The sequence below is a fragment of the Quercus lobata genome, chromosome 9 (genome assembly GCF_001633185.2).
Source record: "Quercus lobata isolate SW786 chromosome 9, ValleyOak3.0 Primary Assembly, whole genome shotgun sequence".
NCBI classification, from domain to species: Eukaryota; Viridiplantae; Streptophyta; class Magnoliopsida; order Fagales; family Fagaceae; genus Quercus; species Quercus lobata.
Window position 1 is genome coordinate 54,749,264 of NC_044912.1, and position 26,448 is coordinate 54,775,711.

Genomic DNA, 26,448 nt, shown 5'->3' on the forward strand with positions numbered 1-26,448 from the left:
TGACAAAATGAAAGTGTCATTGACATTAGTTAAAGCATCAAGTTTTTCAAGAATGTGTACAGCATGAAACAATTTAGAATAGGGAGGAACCCATTAGCAATCACGTTTTCCATCTACTAATTGGTAAAGGACAAGGTTCTATCACCTAGTTGATGCCAACTGGCCCATAAGAACAAGAAGGTACAGATACAAAGATGATACTATTTGTGTTCTTGCATGTTCATGCCCATGAGTCAGTCTCCACATAAGGATATGGGGGACTATAAATCTCAACAGTCAACACCCATAACAGGCAGAGATAGTAGGATTAGCAAAGACCATTGAAAAAATAACTTAATCCAATGATAGTATTGTTTTTATTTTTCAATGTAAACTTGGCAACATAGCCAACTTATCAACCTGATCCTTCATAAATGCTAACTCTTGAATTGTGAAGTTGTACAACTATGTTCCCATAAATAGGTCAATAATAGAACATGATGAATTTTAAGCTAATTTATCTTTACATTTGAGTGAAACTACAAATAAGATGATCCAGTTTTTCATGCTTGTGCTTGAGCTTTGCTAATAGTTAGTATATAGGATGTATGCTCAAATGGTGCAATGATCTTTCAAGACTTGCCTAGCAAGATCTAGTGCTCCACTTTTTTTGTAAATCAGATGCAGATTGTAAGCTGCTTCTCTGCGGAGGTCACAATACCCTGGTTTATATCCTGGTTTTTGATTTCCAACAATGTCTGGATTCTCACAAGGAAGCTTTGGAATGGGGTAATCTTTCACCCGAATAGCAAGCACCTTTTCATAATATGATGCTGCAAGAGCTACAAGGCCAACATGATGATATGCTCGGGCTATGTTATATAATGCTTCCTGCATGAAGTTTTTAACAGCATAGTTATAACATACTATTGTATGAGTGTGTGGGTGTGGGTGTGGGTGTGGGTGTGGGTTAATATTCCTGAAGGCAAGAGTGTGTTTTTACCAAAAGCATGCATATAAACTAGAAACAAAACAAAAGCACAAAGTGATAACCAAATTGAACCTGACTGTTTTCACAAAGCCGTAAATTGTTGTAGAGGAAAGCCAAGCCTTGTGCAAGACACTGATGCTTGTTTTGAAGTCTGAATCCAAGTGCTAAATTAATCAAGGCAGTTCCTGTAGAAAAAAAAAAAAAAACAGGTCATGCTTCATGTACAGGTAGACTAAAAGCATAAAAATTCATTTATATGTAGCACTCAAGAAATTAAATAGAAATAAAGGGTCTCACCAACACACAGATTAATCAAGGGATTCTCTGGCAACCGTTTATATGCTTCAAGGTATTTTGTTGCGGCATGTTGATGATTGCTGGCCATGGTAAATTGATGTGCATAAATGATAATGGGTGGTACACAATCTACGAGTTTGCTTAGCATACCACGAAGAAACTTAAAATGCCTTGAATCTCGATTGTCCACTCTACAATACATTAAGAAAGTCCATCAAAGATGACATAGATTTGAAGAATTTATGAAGAATAAATAAAACCACCATGGTCCTAACCAAAATTTCAATTCCTAATTAAAAAAATTTATTTCCAGTCCTTCCAATTACAAACACCCTCCCCACCCCCCAAAAAAGAAACCCACAAAAATTCGAAAGGCTAGGCAATGAGAATGTCTACAAGGTTTAGCAGCGAAGGATCATGGTTATAGCTTTTTAGTTACATCTGACCTACTTTAGCATACTAACAATATCACATGCACTAACGAATCAAACAAATGAAGTACATACTAACAAGAAATCAACACCAAACCACCAAATAATTTATACATGTCAAATAGTAATAGTATTCACAAACCCATAACCTAAAAGAACAAGGTATCCAAAAACCAAGTAATGAGACGCCATAATAACAATTAGTAAGAGTTAACTAAAGTAGTCATGGCATGCAGTAAACAAAATATGCTTGCTAAGAAAATGAGTTTAGAGCAAGAATTTGTGTTTTATGAGCTTATGTGATTGAATACTTTCCTAAATGAGCTGGAAATGGAGGTTTAGTCGCTTTCGAATTGGCATTGTGATTGTAAGGTAGCATTTGCTACAACTTACAATCCAACACTGCATATAAAGTATAACAATTAGAATGAGTATCATTAAGGCCCAAAGCCTGAGACCATTCAAACAATTTTCTAAGACCATTCAAACAATTTTCTAGTATATGATGGCTTTAATTTCACCAAAGTTTTTTCATCTTCAAAACTAACAAAAAAGTGTTTCCAAACCAAACAAATGATCCATAATCCATTGTACCCCAATGCCAAGAAGATGAAATTTTACAATGCATGTGCAATATTGGAATGCAATAACAAATGATCCATAATCTCACCACTTCTACTACACATGCAACATCAGTCTACCACAGCCATTGCTCTCTTTACTTTATTTGGAGTATCTTGGGTTATGCCAAAGATAGTAGCTTAGACGCTAAAGCTGTTGGGAAGGGAGAGTTCATTGTCACAGATCTAGCTCTAAAGAGTGGAGTGAGAAAATTTTGGGTTCCAGATTGGTGTTACATGTGTAAATGCGGTGGGGAATCATTAGATAATCTTTTATTGCATTGTCCTATTGCATTCCAGCTTTGGTCTATGGTATTCACATTGTTTAGTCTCTATTGGGTAATGCTGAAGTGTGTGGTTGACCTTCTAGCATGTTGGCAAGGGAAGTTTGGTTGTTATCGCAACGATATTCCCTGGATGGCTGTCACTCCTTGTTTGATGTGGTGCATTTGGTGGGAGCAGAACAACTGGTGTTTTGAGAATTCTGAAAGGACAGTAATCGATCTAAAACCCTCATTAATTTCAGCTTTGACTTATGTTGTGATAGCCTTCCTAGCTGTAACTATTAGTTAGTTTATTTCCTAGTAGTTAGAGATTATAAATAGGCTTGTTATGTAAGAGTAGAATTGGGTTTTTAGATGTAACTTAGCTTAGTTCTCCAGTTTTTCTATGTAATTCCAGCTTTGATTCTTAATTCTAAGGCAATTCTAGTTCAAGTTCTCAGTTATTGGATCTTGATTTCCATCATTTCCATCCTAGATTTCCTTGTGTTTCTTTTTTTCTCTCTCCATTCAAGATCCTAGAATTCAGATCTAGGTTCCTTGTACCAATCAAATCTGTGTTGCTGCTGCAAAATATCACAGATTTAATCACTTGTGCTGCTGCTGCTATTTACAATTTTTCAAAGATTGTGAAGCTTCTAATGGCCCAAAGGAGGAGTGGAAGAAGAGGAGGAATAAGGGGGAATCAAATAAATGTTGGGGAAAGAGTTGAAGCCAATCCTCCGGTGGGGAGGAATGGTGGACAAAATCAAAATATAGAGAGAGGAGATGAGATTGCTGAATTAAGGAGACAAGTTGCGTCACTTGCAGAGGTGCTGCAGTGTATGCAGCCACCTCATGAAGCTACTAACTCTCATTCTCATTTTGAGAATCCTTTTGGAGTTCCTCCAAGGGGTAGGCCTTATGTAGAAAGAAACAAGCCAAGGCTTGACTACAACTTCAAGATTGAAACATGGTTCTCAGAGGATGTGTAAGTAGTAGAGCTATTAAGAAGATCACAATCAAGTATTGTTTTCCAATTCCTAGATTGGATGACATGCTAGATTGCTTGGCAGGTTCGAAGGTGTTTTCCAGGATTGATTTGCAAAGTGGGTATCATCAAATTAGAATTCGCCCAGGAGATGAATAGAAGATGGCCTTCAAGATGCATCGTGGATTATTTGAATGACTTATTATGCCATTTGGTTTGACAAATGCACCTAGCACTTTCATGAGGGTGATGACACATATATTGAAATTGTTAGAGCTTGTGCTCGACATCTTGAGGAGAGAAAGGTTCTATGGTAACATGAAGAAATGTAGCTTTGGGATGGATCGAGTGGTGTTCTTGGGGCATGTTGTGTCTTCCAAAGGAGTGTTCATGGATGAAAACAAGAATAAGGCAATTGTTGATTGGCCTACACCTTCTAGTGTGCATGAGGTCAGGAGTTTCCGTGGCCTTGCTACCTTCTATAGAAGGTTTATTAGCAAGTTCACCATTGTAGCACCTCTCACCAAGAAAGTTTCCAACTTCTGAAGAGGAAGTTAACTAAAGCTCCTATCCTTGCCTTGCCCAATTCTAATAAATTTCTTACTTTCCTATCAAAAAAAAGGTCAAAGCTCCGTATTAATTTAGCAGTGAAATTAGATCCAAAATTTTGAGGTCAGATATAGATCCTCACCAAAGTAATGAGGGTTGACCAAATGTATTCTTCTTTATCATTCTATCATGTATCTAAAAAATCATACTGTCACTTTGGCATAACCCCTCTCATTCCAAAAACCACAAAATAGCAGGTCATCATTCCATATAAATTTGGCTGTGAAGTAACAAATGATCTACAATCTCACCATTTTTAGTACACATACAACACCAATCCACAATACATTGAAACTTTTCTTTTTTCCCTGTCAAAGGCCAACAAAATATCCTTTCTCTAGGTCAATAAAATTCATATAAAGATCTTTTACTCATTTCCTCTATATTTTTCTAGTCAGTATCTAAGAAAATAGTTTTCATAACTGAATATAATAGCATGTAATAAAATTGATTATCTGATGTGTTATTTCATGCTACTCTATATACAGTCTCCCAAAGTTTCATGACATGACTCCATAAAATAACACACAAGAAAATAACATAATAATATAGGGTACCTAAATGGAAAACAAAGCTATTTCCTATGAGGAAAAATTATTATAGACGTATATTGCACATATATAAAGGTGTAAGTACCTTGAAATTACTTTGTAATAGCAATTCCAGGCAGCAAGGCTGTAAGGATGCTGCTGAACAATGTATCTTACACAGTCAAATCCATGCTTAGGATCTGTGGTGTTGTAAGCTATCTCTGTAAAACATCAACAAAGGTACTGCACCTTAGCCAGAGTAAAAACAATTACAAATCTTACTTCTTCAAAGAACAAATAAATCGAAGTAACTTTCAATGAAGGAATCCTTCTAAATGGGATTATATATTTTGGACTAATAACTAAATTATCAATTTAAACGAGAAGAGGGGAGACCAAGAAAGAAATGAGAATGTGGGGAGTTCAAAAAAAGAACAAGTTCTTTGGAGTTGAGGACTTACGAGCTCCAAGAGATCTAAGCTCTTCCTCCTTCTCCACAGACAGCATGCTATGAGCTAATCTTAGAGTGAGATTAATAATCTCCAATGCCTCCCAATACCTTTGCAAAGAAGCCAGCGATTTACACAACTATAAACAACGCAACGAAGAAGTCAGAGCAGTAATAAGGTACACAAAAAAACAGGGGATGAAACATGACTAACATCTATTATAAGGCGATGATGCTCTTCGTCTTTCAGAAGATTAGGAAGGGGAGGTTCTCGGTGTACTTCCTGCTGAATGCATCACATATAAGATTCTATCACTCAAGATATTGAGTCCTCGAGCAAGTCACAACATAACTAAATACAATTCACAATTTACCGGAGGGTCATCATCTGAGTCATCACTTTGCCAATCAGCGCCAGAAGCCAGTGCCTCAGCTTTCTTCTTCTCCCTTATTGTTGCCTTCTTCTGAAGTAACCGCTTTGCTCTGGCAGCTTTTGACCTAATTCAGAGCATTGAACAAAAAGTAGTTGAAAACAGGGCAGAGTAGATTAATAAAGGAGAAAATGGTCTACATATATAGCATGTACAAGCATGAACACATAATAAAAAAATACGAATTAAAAAAGCCAAAACAACTCAAACTATAGTAGATTAAACAAAAACATGAAAGCTATGTAAAATAAATATATTTTGTAGACAATAGTATTCAATGGTTCAGGAAAAGAGCTCAACAGTAAAATATTGTGAGTCCATTGGAAAAGATATAGCACCAATCAGACTAACTGGATTTGGGGGAAAACTCAACATCAAGTATTTATGGGTCTTTGTAAGCCAAAGAAAATCATGCATGATTGGTTTAAAAAATTATGTCTATGTAAACTTCAGCCAAACATACTAAAAGCTACATTCCAGCATGCATGGGTCACCTGTTCTAGTGCCACATGAATGTAACTTTCACTACAGTCCCAGAAAAGGGCTTTTCTTTAACTAGATAACACAGGCAAAGCTTATATTCCATTTCTCACAAAATAAAGCCCACCAACAGGCTCCTCAAAACTACAAAAACAATTATGAAACATTTATATTCTTACCCAACCCAATGCCAGATAAGCACTCAGAATTCCATTCAAAATTTTTAAGTAATAAGAATTCTATAATAAAATGCAAAAAGCTGCAACCCTTGTACACGGATGTAGACAACAGTAGAACTCCTTTCCAAATTCAATAAAACTACATGGCAATACTTTATATTCCCCCCCAAAATCTAAATACTTTCTTGCCTAGTGCCAAAGTAACGAGACACTCTTCTTAGTGGGAAGATTTTAGCAATGGAAAATCTTAGAAAAAGGAGGATTATAGTGGCTGATTGGTGTTGGAAGTGTAAAGCTAAAAGGGAGGCAACATATCATCTTCTTATTCATTTAGGATAGCAAAGATCTTTAGAAATTTGTGTTCTAAAGAATGTTGATCAACTGGTTGGCTTGCTGAAAGGGACAGTTAGGAAGACACCATGAAGCAGGACAAACCAAAATGATGCAACAATAAAATAGAAAATAAAGGATAAATAACCTAGGAGATAAGAACTAGGCTTGCTTGGAGTTAGTACCAGACAAGGGAGAACATCTAGGAGTCAACACTTGGGGTTAGTTGGAGTCGGCAGACTCAGCACCAAAACATTGGAAAAATTCCAATAGAAATTTCATTATCCAATCAAACTTTTATATACTTCTCCATAGGAGAACAATGTTGTTAGAGGTCATACCAGAAAAACTGGGCTCTACTTAGCTTCATCTTTGAAACTGAACTTAAAAAAAATAAAAATGTAATGATATTTTATTAATAGAAAAATTTACTTCATATTCTTGATGATGAACACAACCTAACCTAAAAGAATTTCAAATATATTATGCATAAGAGTTAAACTGATTCTGTGAAATCTAAAAGGAAATTTCTACTTGGAAGACCTCACACATGATACCAATCCAAAAGATTTTGATTCAACAATGATTTAAACTGAAACTTTGATGTTTATGTATCAAAAATACAACTATTCTGTTCTCTCCACAATAGCCCCATCAAACATAATGGGACAAAGTTCTAACTATCCAATAAGTGCTTTCCAAGCCTGAAACAATTCCTACATCCAAACAAGAGATCAACTAACGTCCTTGGTAACACCTATTGAATCCCAAAAGCTCCAAATACTACATTCCATAAAGCATATGCAACCTCACAATGGATCAAATACTCCACCGTCTCCCCATTACATTGGCACATGCAACACCAACCAACTAAAGAGAAACCTTGCTTGGAAGAGAATTTGGTGTGTTAAGGCCACAAAGATATTCTTATTAACTGAGCATGCATATAAATCAAGGTGTATCTCTTTTAGAGAATGATTCCCACACCCAATATCATGCTAAAACCTTACTAGGTGCCATCCCCGCCTCAAAACACAAATTGAAGAACATGGTTCCATCCCTCCCTAATACTTCTACATAGACTACACCCATGTCTTTGACCAGTTTCAAACTCCAATCTTCCCATTCCTCCCCATACTTTGTAGCAATAGCTCGTCTCAATAAATGTGTGATCTCATCCCCAAATTGCCAAAACCTAACTTTCTTGTTATTTGATATACCTACTTGTGCAAAGAATTAGTTCATCCCACTTAAACAATTAGTGAAAATCCTTGCGTCTTGATGACCAACAAAAGAAGGTGCCTCAAATATTACCATGGTTCACTAGAATAAAGTAAAGAAAATAACTATAACAAGAGCCTGAGCTTGCTGACTTAGAGAGCTGATTAAATCATCACTAGGCATGGGCCTGGACTTCACAAGTTACGAGCTTTATATTGTTTAAATACCAAAAGAGAGACTACCATATGACCTTCGTGTATTGGATCACATGTTGATTGAGCCTGGTGCTGCAGGTGGCAATTGGCGACACACGGTGACTAGTCTAGTGGATTCATTGATGTAAGCAGGGACGAGGGACGAGATAGTCAACTGGAGTTGTTGAAAGTCGATGATTTTGTGGATGGAGTTGTGGGCGTTGTTTGGTCGATGGGCAATGTTTGGATTGTGTGGCCTTTCAAATCAGGTCATGTTGTGCTGGGAGGTGGCTTTGGGGACTTGGCTGGGATCTATTGATGGATTGGCTTTTGTCAGCGATGGTCTTGTCATTTTTTGGTAGTTATGGCTTTGTCAGCAATTCCATATCCCATTGCTAGGATATGGAATTTGATGCATGACAAAGCCAAAATGATGCAACAATAAAAAAGAACAAGAAATAAAGGATAGAGAACCTACAAGTTAGCACCAACAAAGAGAGAAAACCTCTGCATAGAGGTGTGCAAAAAACTGAAAAAACCGGCCGAAACTGACCAAATTGGGTCCAATTTTTCGGTTCGGTTTTGGTATGGTTTGGTTTGGCTTGAATTTCTTGAAACCGAAATATTTCGGTTTCGGTTTCGGTGTATCACACATAATACCGACCCAACCGAAACCGAACTGAAATATATAAAATATTAATATATACAAGTTATGTCAAGGTAGTTCCTGGTAACATAGTGGCAAGGACACACATTTTCATGTTTTTAACTCAGGTTCGATCCATAGTAAATGCAGTTTTATTTATTCTCTCCTTACAATAACAAGACTATGTTATTTTGGGTTTGTATATAACCCTACTAACCCTAAGTTTTATCTCTTCTCTCTCACTTCAAGCTGCAACTATTCTCCCCACAACCTTCTTTCTTCTCCATTTCTTTTAGTCTCTCAGAAACAAAGTTCAAGAATCCCAAAAACGTTTAACCACAAAAAAAAAAAATCTTCTTGATTTTGAGTATATGTTTCTTGTGTTTGCTAAGTGCTTGGAGTTTGGGTGCTGAGAAAATGTAGGAAAGCAAAGGGAAATAGGTTTCTTCTTATTCTGGTATGTTCTCTAAATACATACATGATTTTGAGTATATTTTTGTGTTTGCTTGGTGTTTGGCTGTTGAGAAAATGTGGGAAAGCAAAGGGAAATAAGTTTTTTTTTCTTTGATCTATTTGGTTTTTAAGAAAACATGGCGTGATGTTTGCTTAATCTTAGTTTGTGTTTTATGTTTTTTTCTTGTGTTGCTCTGTATTTTGTGTAGAAAACAGAGTCTGTGTTGGTCTTGCTTTTCTTGTTAGTTGTTGTACTGATTGTCTTCTAATAATGTCTCTGTTTGATGCAAAAAAAATCTTCTTTTCTATTTTTTTCTTGCTTTTGTTTCTCACGTACCAAACACCGAAACCTGACCGAATGGAACTGAAACCGAATGCAATCGGTCGGTTCGGCGTTACTTCCTTACAAGTCGGTTTTGGTGCTCAATATGTTAAAACCGAAAGTCTTGGTTCGGTACAAAAACTGCCTTCAACACCAACCGACCCGAACCGATTACACCCCTACCTCTACGTCATGCCGAAATGATGCAACACTAAAAAAGAACATGAAAAAAAGGATAGAGAACCTATGACTTAGCACCAACCAAGAGTGAAAACCTCTATGAGACAGCATCTAATGTTGGTTGGAGTCATCACCAAACCATTGAATATAATCCATGAAAATTGTGTAGGCTGTGTTTGGGTAAATCTCCTCTCAAGGTATGAAAATTGGGAGAGGGAAGAGAAGAGACTACAAGGAATTCTCTCTTAAGGGATGAGTAGCTCTCTCTTAAAAGTGGGTGTTTCTAATCTGTAAAACCCTCAATCTCTAGGTTAAAATTAGTGGAAAAAAGATGTATATATATTAGAGGAAAAAGAGGCACAACTTCCAACAAAATGAGCTATCAGTGTAACTTGTGGGTAACTTGTGGGCAGTGTTGGTAAAAGCGAGGGGCGCACTTAAGCAAAAAGGCCTATTGGAGCCTAGGCGCAAAGCGCAAAGCTCAAAGTGCAAGTGCGCGCCTGATTGAAGTGAAGCACACATTTTTAAAAAATAATTTTAAAATTTTAAAAATTATTATTAATGAGAAATGCAACAATCAAATGATCAAATTATGATATTAATTGAAATAAAATTGTAAATATAATTCATATAACATTTTGATATGCCCTACTTTTGCAATTTTAACACAAATTGCAAGTCAAGTCATTTTATTTTTTTAGATAAGCTAGATATGAGTACTTCCGTGTAACATCCTTTCTTAAATCTCCTATATCCATAATGCCCTATGACTATTTAGTAATATTAGTTAATAATTTAATCACTTAATGACTATAACTCTATAAGAATTAGTCCGCTATGTTCAATATCAACCACTAAAGTAACTAAACAATTACCACATATATTATATCATACGTTTTTTTTTTTTTCTTTTCATGAATAGCTAAGAATATGAGGACATTGCAACATGGTAATTGGTACCAAAGAACTAGGTGGGTTACTGTTTCAAGGAGAAAAAATAAAAGTAGAGAAGAACTGGGAGGTTGTGGTTAGGGTTTTAGGACAAGTTATACTCAAAAAATAATTATTTCTTTTGATAAGTAAGTTACACTAAAAATATGCAAAATCAATGGTTTATATCAATAATGTCAAGATCCTATAGTTTTAATTCAGTTTTGGTTTATTTTTTTGAAAAATATAAAAAGCTCCAAAAAGCACACCTAAAGCACGCTTCTTTGAATAAGCCTAGCTTTTGAGGCAAAAAGCACTTGAGCCTTGGGGCTTTGAGCTTTAAGCTTAATCACGCTTTTAACAAAACTGCTCGTGGGTTGGCCTACTCGCGAGTTACTTACGAGTTACCACAATTGTAACTGACTCGCGAGTTACTTACGAGTTACCACAATTGTAACTGACTTTTGAAAATCCTCACGTGCTCCTCACATGTCAACTTCCGGGTGTTGCAGTCCTGACCTACTCGTGAGTCAGTCCCGAGCTCCACTGAATGTGCAAATCTTTACCAACTCTAGACTAAACCCATATACATTAAATTCCACAAAAAAAAAAACAAAAAAAAAAATAGATGCATGGATTATAATCAAATTGACACACAATAAAGCCAACTTAAAAATAATAATAATAATAATAAAAAACCTTAACATAATCAAACTATGTAATATACTTCTCCATAGGAAAACAAAATTATGCTAATATAGAGTACTAAAAGTAAACCCTAATAATAATTGACTTAGAAAACCCTAATTCTAATTGAATGGGGAAATCCTAATAATCCTAAATACTAATACCTAATAAAATTGTAATTGACCAATAAAAAATACAGTTGACTTACAAAACTAAAATTAAACTAAATATTTCTTTGCACTTCCCATATAACTCCAACTGGTGATATGTGAAGGCTCAGCATTTGTATGACAGTATTTGGGAAGTAATTTTAAGATTGAGTGGTATCTACCAATTCTTTCCTTCTCAATTTGTTGGTGTTCATTGAACTCCTAAACTCTTAAGATCTAGAACGAGTGTTTTTTATTCTATATCAGGTACTTACTACCATGTTCTATACTTCTATTAAATATTACTTATACAAAATAGTCCTAGGAGTCTGAAGCGTAATTTGTTCAGTAAACTTTTTAAAAGGCTATCAATCTGAGGCTGGACCGCGCTTAGCCTGACACTCAAGGCTTAAAGCTGGTATAATGGCACTCCTACATTAAAGGCTATTCAAGCACAACAAATGGTACCTGAGATTCATCGATGATAAATAATTTGTAAGATGATCAAATAGTCAAAGGGTTAAGTTATGATGTATGCTTAGCGGTCAACTTAGCAAATTTCAAACAATGCACCTGATATCACAAGATATACCATAGCAAAAGCAGCTAGAGAATTCGTAAAATCTGCAATATCAGACTATTTATTCCTAAACTGACTACAAGCCATTTGTGTGTGTACTGGATTTTTTTTTTTTTTTTTGGGATAAAAGTTCGAAGAATTTTATTCAAAGGAGAAGAATTCATCAGCACATTGAGTATGTCCAAAAGTTATCCCACGTAAGACTAAGTGGTGTGATTTCCCCTTGGATGGTTTTGGATTGATCAAATTGGAGGGGAGAGATTCAAGGATGGGTGCCTATTATGCCAAATATGTATACAGTATATTATATAATATTGATAAATAACAAATCAGAAACAACCAAATGCCATAGTCCTAGTACTACAAATGCCCGCACACACGTATGTAGACAAGACTGAACAAGATGAAATTCATAACTCACAGATCTGATGAAGGAGCTACTGGTCTAAATCCACAAAATACATTCTCAGTTTCACGATCGTTCAGTACTTTAACCCTTTCAAACAGAACTCTTCTTGAGAGCCTCTTTTTTACTTTAACCTAAAAAATCACCAATTATGAGCAACTGACAATAACAATAAAGCCAATTATGAGCATCTGACAGTAAAAATCAATAATGAGCTTTTCCAAATAATAGGCAATTACAATTAACGAGTTTGGATAATTCTCCCCATGTCAAATTTCAGGAATCCAGCAAACACCTCATATATTAAGCCCAAAAATCACATAAATGATAATATATTGCATGTTTTACCTGGAAAGATTGCTTGTAAAAACATGCTAACAACACAAGATGCTTTTCATTTCTAAATGACTGGGATAAATCATTTTTAAGATGCACAATACACACACACAAAAAATAAAATTTCATTGAAAACAAAAGAATACATGAAAAAAAATACAAAAGTGCATATGAACACTAGATGATTCTCAATAAGTGAATACATGAAGCCTCTGCCCAACTCAATCTGCAATGAATTGGGTCTCCTACCGTTGTGTGATTTTAAGTCCATAAAAATGTGATTCAAAGAAGTTAAAATCGCCTAGAGTTGGATCCCTTCCTCTCACTCCTCACTCAAGCCTTTCCTCATACTATTTATATTCAGAGTAGGATTTATGATGCTGGCAAGTACTTCCGATATTATCCAGCATGGTCTGAAAGCCCTTTTTATCTAAAAAGTCTTATATCTGAATATTGTGATAAACCCCAAGGTTAGGGACCCCGCCTCATGAAGCTGAGGTTGCTAGTTCAAAATTTCCCTTTCTCCCCTTGAGGACAAAGTCTCATATCTGTATATTGTGAACCCTAACTTGTTTAAGTTTTTGTTTCTGTTTCCCTTCCAGAATCTATATGCAAATTCAAGCATGCATGTCAAGGTTTTACACCAATAATATACGTCTTGGTGGGTCTGTATGTGTGTGTGTGTGTGTGTGTGTGTGTGTGTGTGTGTGTGTCTGTGTGTGTGTGTGAGAGAGAGAGAGAGAGAGAGAGCATGTGTGTGTACTTTGAATGGTTTCTCATAATTACCTTAGGATGAAGAGTTTCAACATATAATGACTCACGGACCATGGGGAAGATAGCATCCACAAAGTCCTCAACCATCGCTTTAGCTCTATATATGGTACAAAGCTTCAGTTTTACCTTTTCATTTAGCCACCAGGGTTTAGATTTTTCAGGAGGTAGTTCAATAGAGTCTGCACATATAAGCCAAAAGACATTATAAGGAAAGAAGAAGGTGTTATCGTAACAAATATTATAATAGAACATTTCAAAATTAAATACCAAAATTTTTTGGCGGAGCAAGTAATGAAATTGCGTCTTCTTCTTTAGCTTCTTCTAGAAGGAGGGAAGCCAGAGTTAATCGGGCATCAATATTGTCCTCAAGCATTTGTAGAGCTGAGTTGGATTGGAAAATTAGTTAGTTGAAAACAGATAATAATTTTTTATATAGAAATATTTCTAAATAATACAATGACACATAACATCTCGCAGAAGATAGAACAATTCTATATTATCAGTAAGATCATGTCAGATTCTGCTAATCAACACATAAACTCCACCATCAAGAAAGAAAAACATTTTCTCACTGCTCTTGCAACTTTATCACATTAATCCAAGCTTTCTAACGAAGCAAACAGCAGACCTTATGTAGGCATTTTCCCGGTATAGCCACACTAATGATCAGTGTACTGTAGCAATTAATTTTGCATAGTATTACAGCATCAACAGTCATCTTCCTGCAGCTTAGGTTGTTAAGTGTCTTTTTTTGGTACCTATGGTCAATCACAACTTTTGTAATGAAAGGGAAATGTTCCTACAGCTTGTTAGAATTCTACTACACAATATAAAGTATGCTAGCCAACAATTCAAGTTCAAAGAACACAGTTGTAATTTTTTAAGTTACTTTTTGTAAAGTTCAACATCATGAAAATAAAGTAATATTCATCTTCAATAAAACTATTACTATTTACATAAAAAAAAAGTTCAAAGAACACAGTTTACTTGACTCAATCCCAGTGAAGAGATTATAGTTCAAATAAAATTTATTAGAAATTAGTTTTCAGACATGATATAGAAACAAAATTAACACAACTTTTCTCCAAGAAACTCTTTTTTTGGTTTCCATTACCACCTCCTAGGCTTCCACTACATGAAGTGGAAATGAACACCAGACTTTAGTTCAATGAACAGAAATGTCTGGTATTAAAATAATAGGCATAATGTATGAAGCAAATTAAAATGACTCTCTCTCCAATTCAATACTTTCAATTTCTCTTTGCTCTTGTTCCTTTCCTCACTTTTAGTCAATTGAACAGAATTTACTACTTATAATTATTACACACAAGTCTTCTTTGTTTTTTCTTCCCTTTTTTACACCGCGTATAAGTCACCATCTTTGTCCCTCTCATATATTCTATCTCATGATGGCGTATCCATAGCATGATTAGAGAAACTATATCCTCTTTGGATATTGGGCCATGCCAGGTTCGATGGCGGTATTGTTATTTTTCTAGCATCAATGGCTTGGGAATCATACTTTGGATATTTGGAATTTGATTCTAAGTTGTTTGATGTGGATTGTTTGGTTGGAACGAAATCGTCGTTCCTTTGAGGAAACTGAGAAGACATTGGAAGAGTTGAAAGTTCTATGCAAGCACAGTCTTTTTGATTGGTCTTGTTGTTGGGGTTTTACTGATTGATCCTCTCTCTTTGAGTTTATATTTTCTTTTAGATTAGCTTCCTAATTTCCTTCTTTTTTTGTTGTTTGATTTTTCCTTATCCTGATGTTCATCATCATGAACAACTTGTTTTATTTTCTTTACTATTTTCATTAATAATATTTCTTTGATTATCTATTTTAAATATAAAAAAAAAAAATCCTCTTTGGAAGTCTAAGGTTAAAGCAAAGCCTAAGAATAAGAATAAAAGTCCATGGTAGTAGATTAGGTTTTTATATTTTATGTTTATTAGGTCATTCTAGAGTCAAGGGTATTTTAATAACTCTATGATTGTTGGGTATGAGGTATAGTTATGAGCCTTGGGCTTTCTTTTATTAATAACTAAGTCTTATTAGTTTATGGGTACTGTTCACACATTATATATATATATATATATATAAAAAAAGAGTCTATTTATGATTATTTTCTCTCTTTTCAACCATAACCCAAGTATTTTGGGCCTGTTTGGTAGCAGTGTTGAAGTATAGGTGTTCAAAATGATGTAAAAAGTGTGGTTTAAAAAGTGTTGTGGAAAAACATGTTTATACATAATGCAAAAAAAAAAAGTGTTTGATACCATATTTCAAATAACAAATTTTAAAATATGAAAAAACATAATTGCGTGTTTAGAATGTGTTATTTTAAAAAAGTGATGATTGTACAGTAAAAGAATACTATTTTACTTAAGGACAGAGAAAAGGAAAGAAAAAAAGAAGAGAAAATGCAAAAAGGTGGGCCCATGGGAGAAAAAAAAAGAGTTTGGCCTTGTCAATGGGTCCCACGATTTTCAACTTATTTACAAAACGACCATTCAACAACGTTACTTGAAAAGTAAAAACTGGTTTGGATGGGTTTTTAAAATACATGTTTTAAACACCCTAATTTGAGAATTGTAACTCAAACACCCATTATAAAACATCGCTACCAAACACTTTCTTTTTTTGAGCTACAAAACAGGCCCTTTCTCTCTTGAACCCTAATCCTTTTTCTAATAAGGTTCTAAACCCAAAAAATCCTACTAAACCTTACCCAACCACAACCACACATAGACAAGTTCTCTAATTTGTCCTATGTCATGTCATCTAACTTCTTTTATTGTGCTTAAAGACTTGGAACAATGCTCATCCTACCTTACTTTTCTCTTTATACTTTTTTTTATTCAAAATTTGATTGAAACACCCATACACATGCTCATATAATCCAATCCTGCAGCTCGTTCTCAGGTCAAATACCCATCAAGTTATCATAATCATCACTTTGGTAACAAATCCATTTCCTTCATAAGTTCAATTGGAAAGTTTTACATAAGTTCATCACCTTACCTTTGTACAAGAAGAAAATTGCTTGCACTCTTTCTTTCAAGAATAAGTAACACCGAGCAATTTTCAGATATAAAAAACCCTACTCGAAAAGAAATACAACATAAATATATCAGCAGCTAATAACAAGTCAATGCGCAAAATAGATTAATAATATAAACATACAAGGAAACTGACTAAAGAAACTACCAAGACAACCAATACCAGTGTAAGAATAGTTAAAGCCTTCTCATTAATCTTGTAACCAAAAGTTTACGAGCCATAAATCTTCTGTATTGTATATGAACTAATTCAAAATAGACCCAGAGGGTAAGCAACTGCTATCCCGAATTATTTATGATTTGCCGAAACAAGGAGGCAAGTGTGGTTGATCTTATGAAGTTCACCAATGGAGTCCTTCATTGAGATTTATATTTTTTTGGGCTGTGCATGACTGGGAATTGGAAGTTTTGTCGAGCTTCATGGATACCATTTATGACATTCCTATAAGGAGGATTGTGGAGGATAAGAGGAGCCGGTTACTTGATAGGACTAGAGGGTTTATGATTTGTGCGTATTACCATCTTCTAGCTGGCCATAGTGATCAATTCTACCCTTGGAAGAGCATTTGGAAATAAAAGGTTCATTCTAGAGTGGCTTTCTTTTTATGGACTTTCGGCTTGGGGAAAAGTCTGAGAATTGACAGTTTAAGGAAAAGAAAGGTACGCGTTTTGGATTGGTGTTTTATGTGCAAGTGTAATAGTGAAATTGTTGACCATCTCTTCCTTAATTGTCCATTTGCTATGGATTTATGGGCTATGAGTTCTAGGTTTATTTAGAGAATGTTGGTTTATGCCAAAGTCTGTTGTTGAGCTTCTTGCTTGCTGGCAAGGTCGGCCTAGTCATCATCATAATGGATATATATGGATCGTTGTTCCTCATTGTTTGATGTGGTGTATTTTGAAGGAAAGAATAGTAGGTGCTTTGAAGATAGTGAGTGTTCTCTGCCTGATCTCAAGTTATTATTTTTTAGAACCTTATTGGAATGGCTATTAGTGTGGAAGAACCGGTCCTTTTCTTGAATTTTGGATTTACTTGATTTATGTAATTTGTATTTGATCTATACACCCTTGTATACTCCCTGTGTACTTGGGTGTCTCTTTTTTGATATCAATAAATCTATATTACTATATAAATATATATATATATATATATATATATATATATATATATATATATAAATTCACACACAAAAGACTGAAAGACATTGAAAGGGTGTATAAGCTCTTTTAAGTCAATATCAAAACAGAACTCGTGAATTTAGAGTATAAGCTCTTTTATCAGTTTATGCAATTGCAATGCAATGCTTTCAAGGCACATCAAGCAAAGCTTGTCAGCAAACTCCCATACGGATAGCAGAATTCCCTAATTATGACAAAAAAAGAGACAGAAAATAGACACCAGACAAAGAGCCTAGAACCTTTTCACGTAAATCCACTTTGTATTAAAACCTCTTCCCCTTGAGAAAGTAACCAATTAACACAATATGTCAAGAGTAGTTGGATACAAAAAATGCACTATTTCAATGGGGCACATGGCATGAGAAAGCCCTTGCCTCAAAAGTTTTCCCCTCCAATGTTTGTCAAAGCCTCATGTTACAGCCACTCACTAAACCTCCCTCCCTCCACCAAAAATAGCCAAAAGAAAAAGGTGATGAAATGTCACTTTAGCCTTTTGTTTATATGTGAGACACCAGCCAAAACATTGTATCTTATGCCTTTAACCCTTAAAGACAAAACAAGCAAGAGCCAGCTCAGCTACCTAATCCCATTAAGCATGAAAAAACTTAAACTACGGGACTGGCAGAAGTAGCTCACCACCTACTATTCCTCAGCAAGATTCATACAACCATCAAAGGTACCTCACTGGACAATATACCAAATAAAGTAACCACATCCTGTCCCCTAAGAAAATTATCTAAAGAGAAGTCATCACCAGCCCATTCTAATGCTTTTCCACAGCCAACAACATGCTAACTACAAATGGTGTCCAATACACTTTAGGCCTTGGAGACTAATCAGACCGTTCAGATCCATAATAACCTTCACATGAGTAGATAGCGAGAGTGTAGGAAGAGAAATCACTGTGGCTCCAAATGATAGCACGTGGAACTTTTCATGTTAATAGATTTTCTCCCATGGTGCAAATGGACTTGATAAAAGCCAATGAAATAAAGTACTGAAAAATATTGATTTATTCCTCCCAAATGACAGCTCCTTCCCTCAAATGTTCTTTGATTTCTTTAACTCTACAAGTTACACATCAGACATGATGGTACTGACTTCCAAGCTCTATGCTGGAAGGAGTATGGTTTCCTTCTTCAATCTTGAGGGATCATATGGCATTGACTCCAAATATGAACAATGAAGTAGCTAATCATCAGGATTCTCATCATTCCTTTTACACATATAACGCTAGTCAACCATTAGAATCCCCGTATAATTGGATTGTCCATGGTGAGAATCTTATAGAACTTTGTTCCTTTTTTTATTTTTATTTTTAATGCAAGTATTTATTACCTATCTAAAAAAGAGTAATCTGCTCTACAAGGAAAAAGGCAAAGATGATGAATAACTCTGATCAAGCCCCTCATGCAAAATGTCAAGAATCACGTGACTAACCACTCAAAAAAGCTAAATGCCTGTTTGTGTAGCAGCAAATAAAAATAAAAGAGAACTTCCATGGACTTCTCCTGTGCGGTTTTTTTTGTTTTTGTTTTTAGGTTTATTTGCTTATGTACAGCTTTTTAAAACTCGCTTTTGCTAGGTAAAACTTTCAGCAAATCAGTAAAAAGCTCTTCCAAACGCACACTTCATATTAGCAATTCTTCATACTAGCAATTCAAAGATGATGACCCAATATATTTCAGTAATATAGCTCAGTCAAATGAACGACTCCATCTACTTTTATTTGTGGACATTATCAGCAGCAGACAACCTAAGATGCAGCAATAAAAATGCATGTGTCTTATATCAAGCATTGTTTTACTTACGTTGTCACCTTTAGCACTTCCTTCCAACATCAGATAGTACTTCAATGCAGAGTCATAATGCTCAAGACTCATTAATGAGTCTGCAGCTTCGACAATCAAATGAGCATGATCATTTACACTTTCCCGCTGCAAAATACTGAAGAGAACCTATAAATGCAAAAGATCTTCAGTGAAAAACATTATTATCTTTTAATCCCTTTTAAGATGTCCTGAGAGTATGCCGTGTAAGAGTATAAGTGATCACCTATGAACTAAGACCAAAAAAAGTAAAAAAAGAAAGAAAAATACACATGCAACCAACCTCAGCCTTCTCCATATTTTTAAGGTTAACATGACATATTCCTTCTTTTATTGTCAAATTCAAGGGCAGCTCTTTTCCTGAATAGTAGACCAGCTTTGCATGCTCAATAAGTAGGAGAGCTTTGTCATAAGAATTACTTTCCATGAATATGGAAGCTAGCAGATCAATCACACTTGTATCAGCTTCACTTGGATGACCTTTAACATAATCCTCAAGAATGCGGATAGAATGTCCAAGCTGACCACCTTTCTGGTACAACTGAATGAAAAGCAAGACAAAAACTAATATCAACAGAACAGAAAACTTATGTCAGACTAATTAATGCCCTAAAAAAGGCATGAGATATGAGCCAAACTACCAATCAGTCACCTTCAAAAAAATGCTCGAAAAAACTCACTACTGCAAGGAAAAGCAGAAAAACATATTCAACTTTGTGAAACTCTAGAACCAAGGGCAATATATGCTTACAAATTTAATCAGTTCAATTGTGAAAACATGAAATCCAAAATCTCACTGATGCTAAATTTAGAAGGGAACATGTAAACAACTGTTTCATTGATTATGTTTGTAAAGAAAACACAGAAGATGCACTTTTCCTATCTTGATTATGCAACATATTACTATATTAGCCATGAATTTTTTCCTTGGGTTTGAAATTCTATTAAGTTTGAGAAAAATCAATTTCATACTTCCAATTGACTTCTCTTCATCTTCAAATGCCCTACTCAATGAAGCTGCCCTTGTCACCTTGAAAATCGTAATAATAATATCAAACACTACCAACATAGAAAGATAGCAACCTTTTGTGTCACCAAGCCTCCCAGAGAAGGCCTCCTCACCCAATCTATAAACTGAGGAAAAATGTAATATATTGTCACACTGAGCCAATGCCTAAATTGTTTTATATATATATATATATATATATATATATATATATTGATAAGTAAAAACAGAATGACTTCTTATGATAGACATCCAATCTGATAGTGTTTTAAAGAAGAAAAGTTTTAAGTCAGCTATAGTCCTTTTAGAATCTTCAAAACACCAATTTTTTCTCTCTTGCCAAATGCACCTTATCAAACAATGAGAGACAACCATCTAGATAACACCATTACGATGTTGACCAAATTTTCCTTGCCAACATGCTAGGAGCTCAACCAGTCTTTGGCATTGCCCAGTATGTACCAATCAAAGTGAACACCATAGACCACAACTCAAAAACAATAGAACAATGTAATACAAGATGATCTACCGACTCTCCATTTCTTTTGCACAAATAACACCAATCCAAAATCAACACCTTCCTCTACTGTAAATTATCAATAGTCAAAGTAGTTCCCAAAGTTGCAGTCCAAACAAAAAATGCAACTCTGGAAGAAGCCTTTTGCTTCTAAATACTTATCAAAGGGAAGGACTGAATACATACACCCAACAAAGCCTAATAATAAATGCTCACTTCAAAGCCCCTACTCTTAGCAAGTGTCCAACACATCTTATCTTCACCAATACCCCTCAACGAGACTCCATATATAGCATCCAAGAAAATAGACAAAGCTTCCTATTCCCAATCTTGAATTGCTCACAAGAACTCCAAGTCCCAATAAAGAACCCCATTAGGGAATTGCATGAGTTCAGCCACATAAGCCTCCACTACTAATTTGAATAATTTTGAAAAACACATGCTCAAAAACATGGATAAAGTACTTTTTATGAGAGCAAGTCTACCCGCTTTGAAGAGATACAACCTTTTCCATCCCGCTAACCTCTTTTCCACCTTCTCAATGATGGGATTCCAAATTTTGCACCCAATGGAAGGCCTAAATATTTCATAGGAAGTGAGCCTTGCTTGCAACCGAAAGCATCTACTAGCAACTCAAAAATTTGGAACCACTCCCACAGGACATGAAAAAAGCCTATGTACAAAAAGACGATGAGTCTAAAACCATCACAATTAAATCACAATATGTAAAGCCTCACGCACAAGACCAATCAAATAAAGAACTAGAAAAAGGTTGCTAACAACTAACTCCTCATACACTCCACATCCTCAAATGTATGCTGGTTATGTTCCCTCCAAATAGTCCACATCAAACACAATGAAACCATATTCCAAAAAGCCAATGAATGCTTACCCACCCAATTCCTCCAACCAAACATGACATTCATCTCCTTCCCAATAGGACCCAATGGATCCCAAAGCACCTTAAAAAAGAGCCCATGGATTATGAGCAATTGAACAATGAATCAAAAGGTGGTCCACCATCTCCCCACTACATTGGCAAATGTAACACCATCGTATTAAAGTATAGCCTCACTTAATGAGCAATTGTACAATGAATCAAAAGGTGGTCCACCATCTCCCCATTACATTGGCACATGTAACACCATTGTACTAAAGTATAGCCTCTCGTAATGAGGTTGTCTAAACCAAGAATCTCCACCATCTCCCCACTACATCGGCTCATGTAATAGCATCGTACTAAAGTACAGCCTCTCTTAATGAGGTTATCACAACTAAGAATCTTCCCTCATGCTGCCATCCACACAAAAAAGAGACCCTCCATGGTTCTCTCAAACCCCAAAAGCCTTTCTAAGGCAGAAGTGGAGCCCTTTAAAGCATTATAAAATGAATGAATATCAAAAGCTAGTTAGGAATTTGTATGAGTGGTCTAGGATTTGGGGTTTTGCCCAATGTTTTTCCGTTTTTGATTTCCTACCGTATGTTATTTCCTCTTCTTGATTTGTTTGTAATGGTTTCTTACACATTTTGTTCACTATTGTGAACAAGATGTACTTTTTTCAATAAAGCTTTTATTACCTATCAAAAAAATCATTAAAAGACCAAACATATCTAACATCCCAACTCTTCATCACTCCAGTTGTTAGCCTTACCAAGAATCTCCACCATCTCTCCACTACATTGGCTCATGTAATAGCATCGTACTAAAGTATTGCATCTCTTAATGAGGTTATCACAACTATGAATCTTCCCTCATGCTGCCAACCACACAAAAAAAGAGACCCTCCATGGTTCTCTCAAACCCCAAAAGCCTTTCTAAGGCAGCAGTGGAGCCCTTTAAAGCATTATAAAATGAATGAATATCAAAAGCTAATTAGGAATTTGTATGAGTGGTCTAGGACTTGGGCTTTTACCCAATGTTTTTCCAATTTTGATTTCCTACAGTATGTTATTTCCTCTTCTTGATTTGTTTGTAATGGTTTCTTACACATTTTGTTCACTATTGTGAACAAGATGTACTTTTTTCTATAAAGTTTTTATTACCTATCAAAAAAATCATTAAAAGACCAAACATATCTAACATCCCAACTCTTCATCACTCCAGTTGTTAGCCTTCCCAACAAAGACTCCACTGAAGCCACTTGATTAGGGGAATTATCATTTAATACATTGTAAACTACGTCTAAGGATTGTTCACCACACAACTAGTCATGCCAAAAACGAATCTGGTCACCTAAACCTACATCAAACTGAATATAATGCAAGAATGTATCCCATCCCATCCTAATGCTCCTCCACACACCACACCCATGAGTGCCACAAATAGGTTTCATGGTCCAACCACCCCACTTCTCTCCAAACTTCACAATTATTATACGCCTCCATAATCATGTTTCCTCTACTCCAAATCACCACAGCCACTTCTATACCAACGCTTGATTAAGAGTTGTAAGCTTCCTAAGTCCTAACCCCCCATTAGCAATAGGAGTGCAAACCTTATCCCAACCCACCAAGTGATGCTTAAATTCATCCCCTAAACCACCCCACTGGAAATTCCTCTATAACTTGTTTGCCAAACTCATGGGGATGGTAAATAAGGATAAGTAACACATGGGTAAACTCGAAAATGTTCGCTTTAGTAAAGTCAACAAACTCCCTTTTGATGAATGAAACCTCTTCCAACTTGCTTACCGAAACTCATAATTCTCCAAAATGGGGTTCCAAATTGATTAAGACTTAAAAGAAGCCCCTAGTGGCATCCTAAGATAAGTCATTGGAAGGTATCATACCTTGCAACTCAATATATAAACAAGAGCAGTCATGTTGTCAACCACTCCTACCGGAACCATCTCACTTGGCCACTCTTACTAAACTTTAGACCAATCACCGCCTTAAAACAAATCATCAACAATCGGATGTAAATAATATTTTCGGTATTAGCATCACATAACAATATTGTATCATCTACAAATAACAAGTGAGAGACATAATCCATCATCATCCCTATTACCTACCCTAATTATGGCCAACATCCTCCATTCTCCTTAGCATCCTACTTAGCACCTCCATAACTAGTAAGAAAAGTAAAGGGGATAAAGAATCTCCTTGTCACAATCCCCTCGAACTACAAAAAAAAAAAAAAAAAAAAAAAAAAAAAAAGGAGGAGGGAAAAACATTCACCAATACCAAAGATTGGACTATGGAAATGCAAGTACGGATACACCCTTTCCATCTACTCCCAAATCCCATCCTAACCAACAAATACAAGGGTGTCTCCTAATTAGAATGGTCATAGACTTTTCCAAAATTCAACTTGCCAATGATTCTTGAAATATGACCTTTAATCCTACAATCCACACATTCATTAACAATAATCATGGAGTCCATAATTTCATTACCTCCCACAAATGCATTTTAAGACTCAAAATGAAGCTTGTCCAACTCTCGTTTCAACCAATTTGCCAACGACTTAACAAGGAACTTACATAAACTCCCAACTAAACTAATAGGCTGAAAATCTCCAATATTGGAAGCATTATTTTTCTTGGGATTAATGCAATAACGGATGTTTTGAGAGATTTCTCTAATTTTCCATGCTCATAGAAACCCATCTGGACCTGGCGTTTTATCCCTCTTATAGACCCTTACTACTTGCAAAATTTCCTCCTTGAACCTTGTTTTGAGCAAACTACTCTTGGCCACCTCAATCATTTGAAAATCCAGTCCATCAACCATAGGTCTCCGTTCTTCTGTTTCTTGATACAAGGTCTTGTCAAAATTCATCACCAAATCCCTCACCTTCAAGTCCTTCTCAAAAACAAAACCATTTACCTCTATGACCCCTAAATGATAATACCTTCTATGAGAGTTCGTTGTCTGATGACGAATCTTGTTTATTATCCCTTTCCTTAAGCCAAAGGACCATTGGTTTTTGTCGCTAAGAAATCTATTCCATAGAAATGAGTCCCTCCAACTTGGACTTCACTTCCTCCATTGTACTCCTTTTTCAATTAGTAACCCCCTAGACGCCTTTTGTTTCATCTAACCTCGATAGCTCACCCATCAAGTTCTTTTTACTGACACCTAAATTCTCAAATTCCCTCTTGTTCCAATTCAGATGTCCAGCTTTAATACTTTCAGCTTCTTGGAAAACAAAAACTAGGGAGTTTCACTTAAGTAATACGTACTCCACCATGACTATACTTTATCCACAAACCCTTTCATCTTCAGCCACATATTCTTAAATAAAAAATGGCTCCTCTCCTGAAATGCCCCCAACCTCCACCAAAATTGGTCTATGATCAGATGGTGGACGTGGAAAAATCTGTATTGTAACATATGAGAAATGTTCCTCCCAGTCTGACAATATTAGGACCCTATCAATCCTAGACATGACTGGCAAATCTGTACCACTACCACGTAAACAAGCCCCCTTCAAATGACAAGTCAACAAACCCAACTTCTCAATAAAGTCAGCGAACCCCATCATTAGGGAGTAAATCTGCTACAACCCAATCTCTCACTAGGGAATCAAACAACATTAAAATTCCCCAACAAGCACCAGGGTACATCCCACCTTTGCCTCACTCCAATTAAATCATCCCAATGTGAATGTCATGCTGTCATCAATTAGGCCATAAAGCCCAAATCAAGCCCAATCCTACATTCCTAAACCCTAAATAATCACTCTTCTCCAATACCTATTCATCCCACATTAGTAACACCCATCCTATTGTATTAGTAGCATCAAGAGCCACCCAATCAACAAAAGGAATACCCCATAAATTTCTTGCCAGCTGGATATCCACACTATCCACTTCAAATACCTTAACAAATTTTTCATCATTAATTGTTTTTGTGGATTATTCAAACCCCTTGCATTCCACGTAATCATTCTTAACTATTATTAAAAAAAAATAGACCACTGACCACCCAAACGCTTATTGCCTCCTTGATTCTTAACAATTGGGATAGTCTCCCATCATAAATTAAAGAGGAAATCAAATTCCATAATTCTCTAACCCCTTTAATGCTTAGTAGAGCGCAACCTCCATTTTATTCTTCTTTGCTGCTTCTAATTTTTGCAATAGGTTAACACATTCAGATTTGAACCCATCAAGATAGACCTATGAGCTGAACCCTAGCATCTTCATATCCACCCACTAGGATGCCCCATCCTCTTCTGGAATCACATACTCCTCGCTAACCAACCACTCACTACCAAGTTGCCTACAATCCCCCACGGCCTCCAAATCCGTTGTAAAAACATCCATGAAATCCAAGCCAGCCACCTCATCCAATACATAAACACTTAGGGGTAAAAAGCAAATTACAAAAAAAAAAAAAAAAAAAAAGAAGAAGTGTAAATAGATATGAAAAATAGCATTGGGAATATCCAAA

At 35.7% G+C, this 26,448-nt stretch overlaps 1 protein-coding gene across 3 annotated transcripts in view; it reads right to left on the reverse strand.

Moving 5' to 3' along the window:
* Nucleotides 1-269: 269 nt before the first annotated feature.
* LOC115960988 (general transcription factor 3C polypeptide 3) overlaps nucleotides 270-26,448 on the reverse strand; it is a 41,195-nt gene continuing 15,016 nt past the window's right edge. For 2 of the 3 annotated variants that reach the window (XM_031080026.1, XM_031080023.1), the window contains 13 exons: nucleotides 19,809-20,066; nucleotides 19,508-19,654; nucleotides 16,480-16,558; nucleotides 13,722-13,835; nucleotides 13,467-13,633; nucleotides 12,360-12,478; nucleotides 5,531-5,654; nucleotides 5,371-5,442; nucleotides 5,170-5,296; nucleotides 4,815-4,929; nucleotides 1,268-1,458; nucleotides 1,043-1,155; nucleotides 270-870 (listed from right to left, as the gene is read on the reverse strand). In XM_031080026.1, coding sequence (XP_030935886.1) covers nucleotides 592-870; nucleotides 1,043-1,155; nucleotides 1,268-1,458; nucleotides 4,815-4,929; nucleotides 5,170-5,296; nucleotides 5,371-5,442; nucleotides 5,531-5,654; nucleotides 12,360-12,478; nucleotides 13,467-13,633; nucleotides 13,722-13,835; nucleotides 16,480-16,558; nucleotides 19,508-19,654; nucleotides 19,809-20,066 — 1,905 coding nt within the window. In that variant the 3' untranslated portion in view covers nucleotides 270-591. The remainder of the gene's footprint in view (nucleotides 871-1,042; nucleotides 1,156-1,267; nucleotides 1,459-4,814; nucleotides 4,930-5,169; nucleotides 5,297-5,370; nucleotides 5,443-5,530; nucleotides 5,655-12,359; nucleotides 12,479-13,466; nucleotides 13,634-13,721; nucleotides 13,836-16,479; nucleotides 16,559-19,507; nucleotides 19,655-19,808; nucleotides 20,067-26,448) is intronic. The other variant, XM_031080024.1, reaches the window with a different exon arrangement.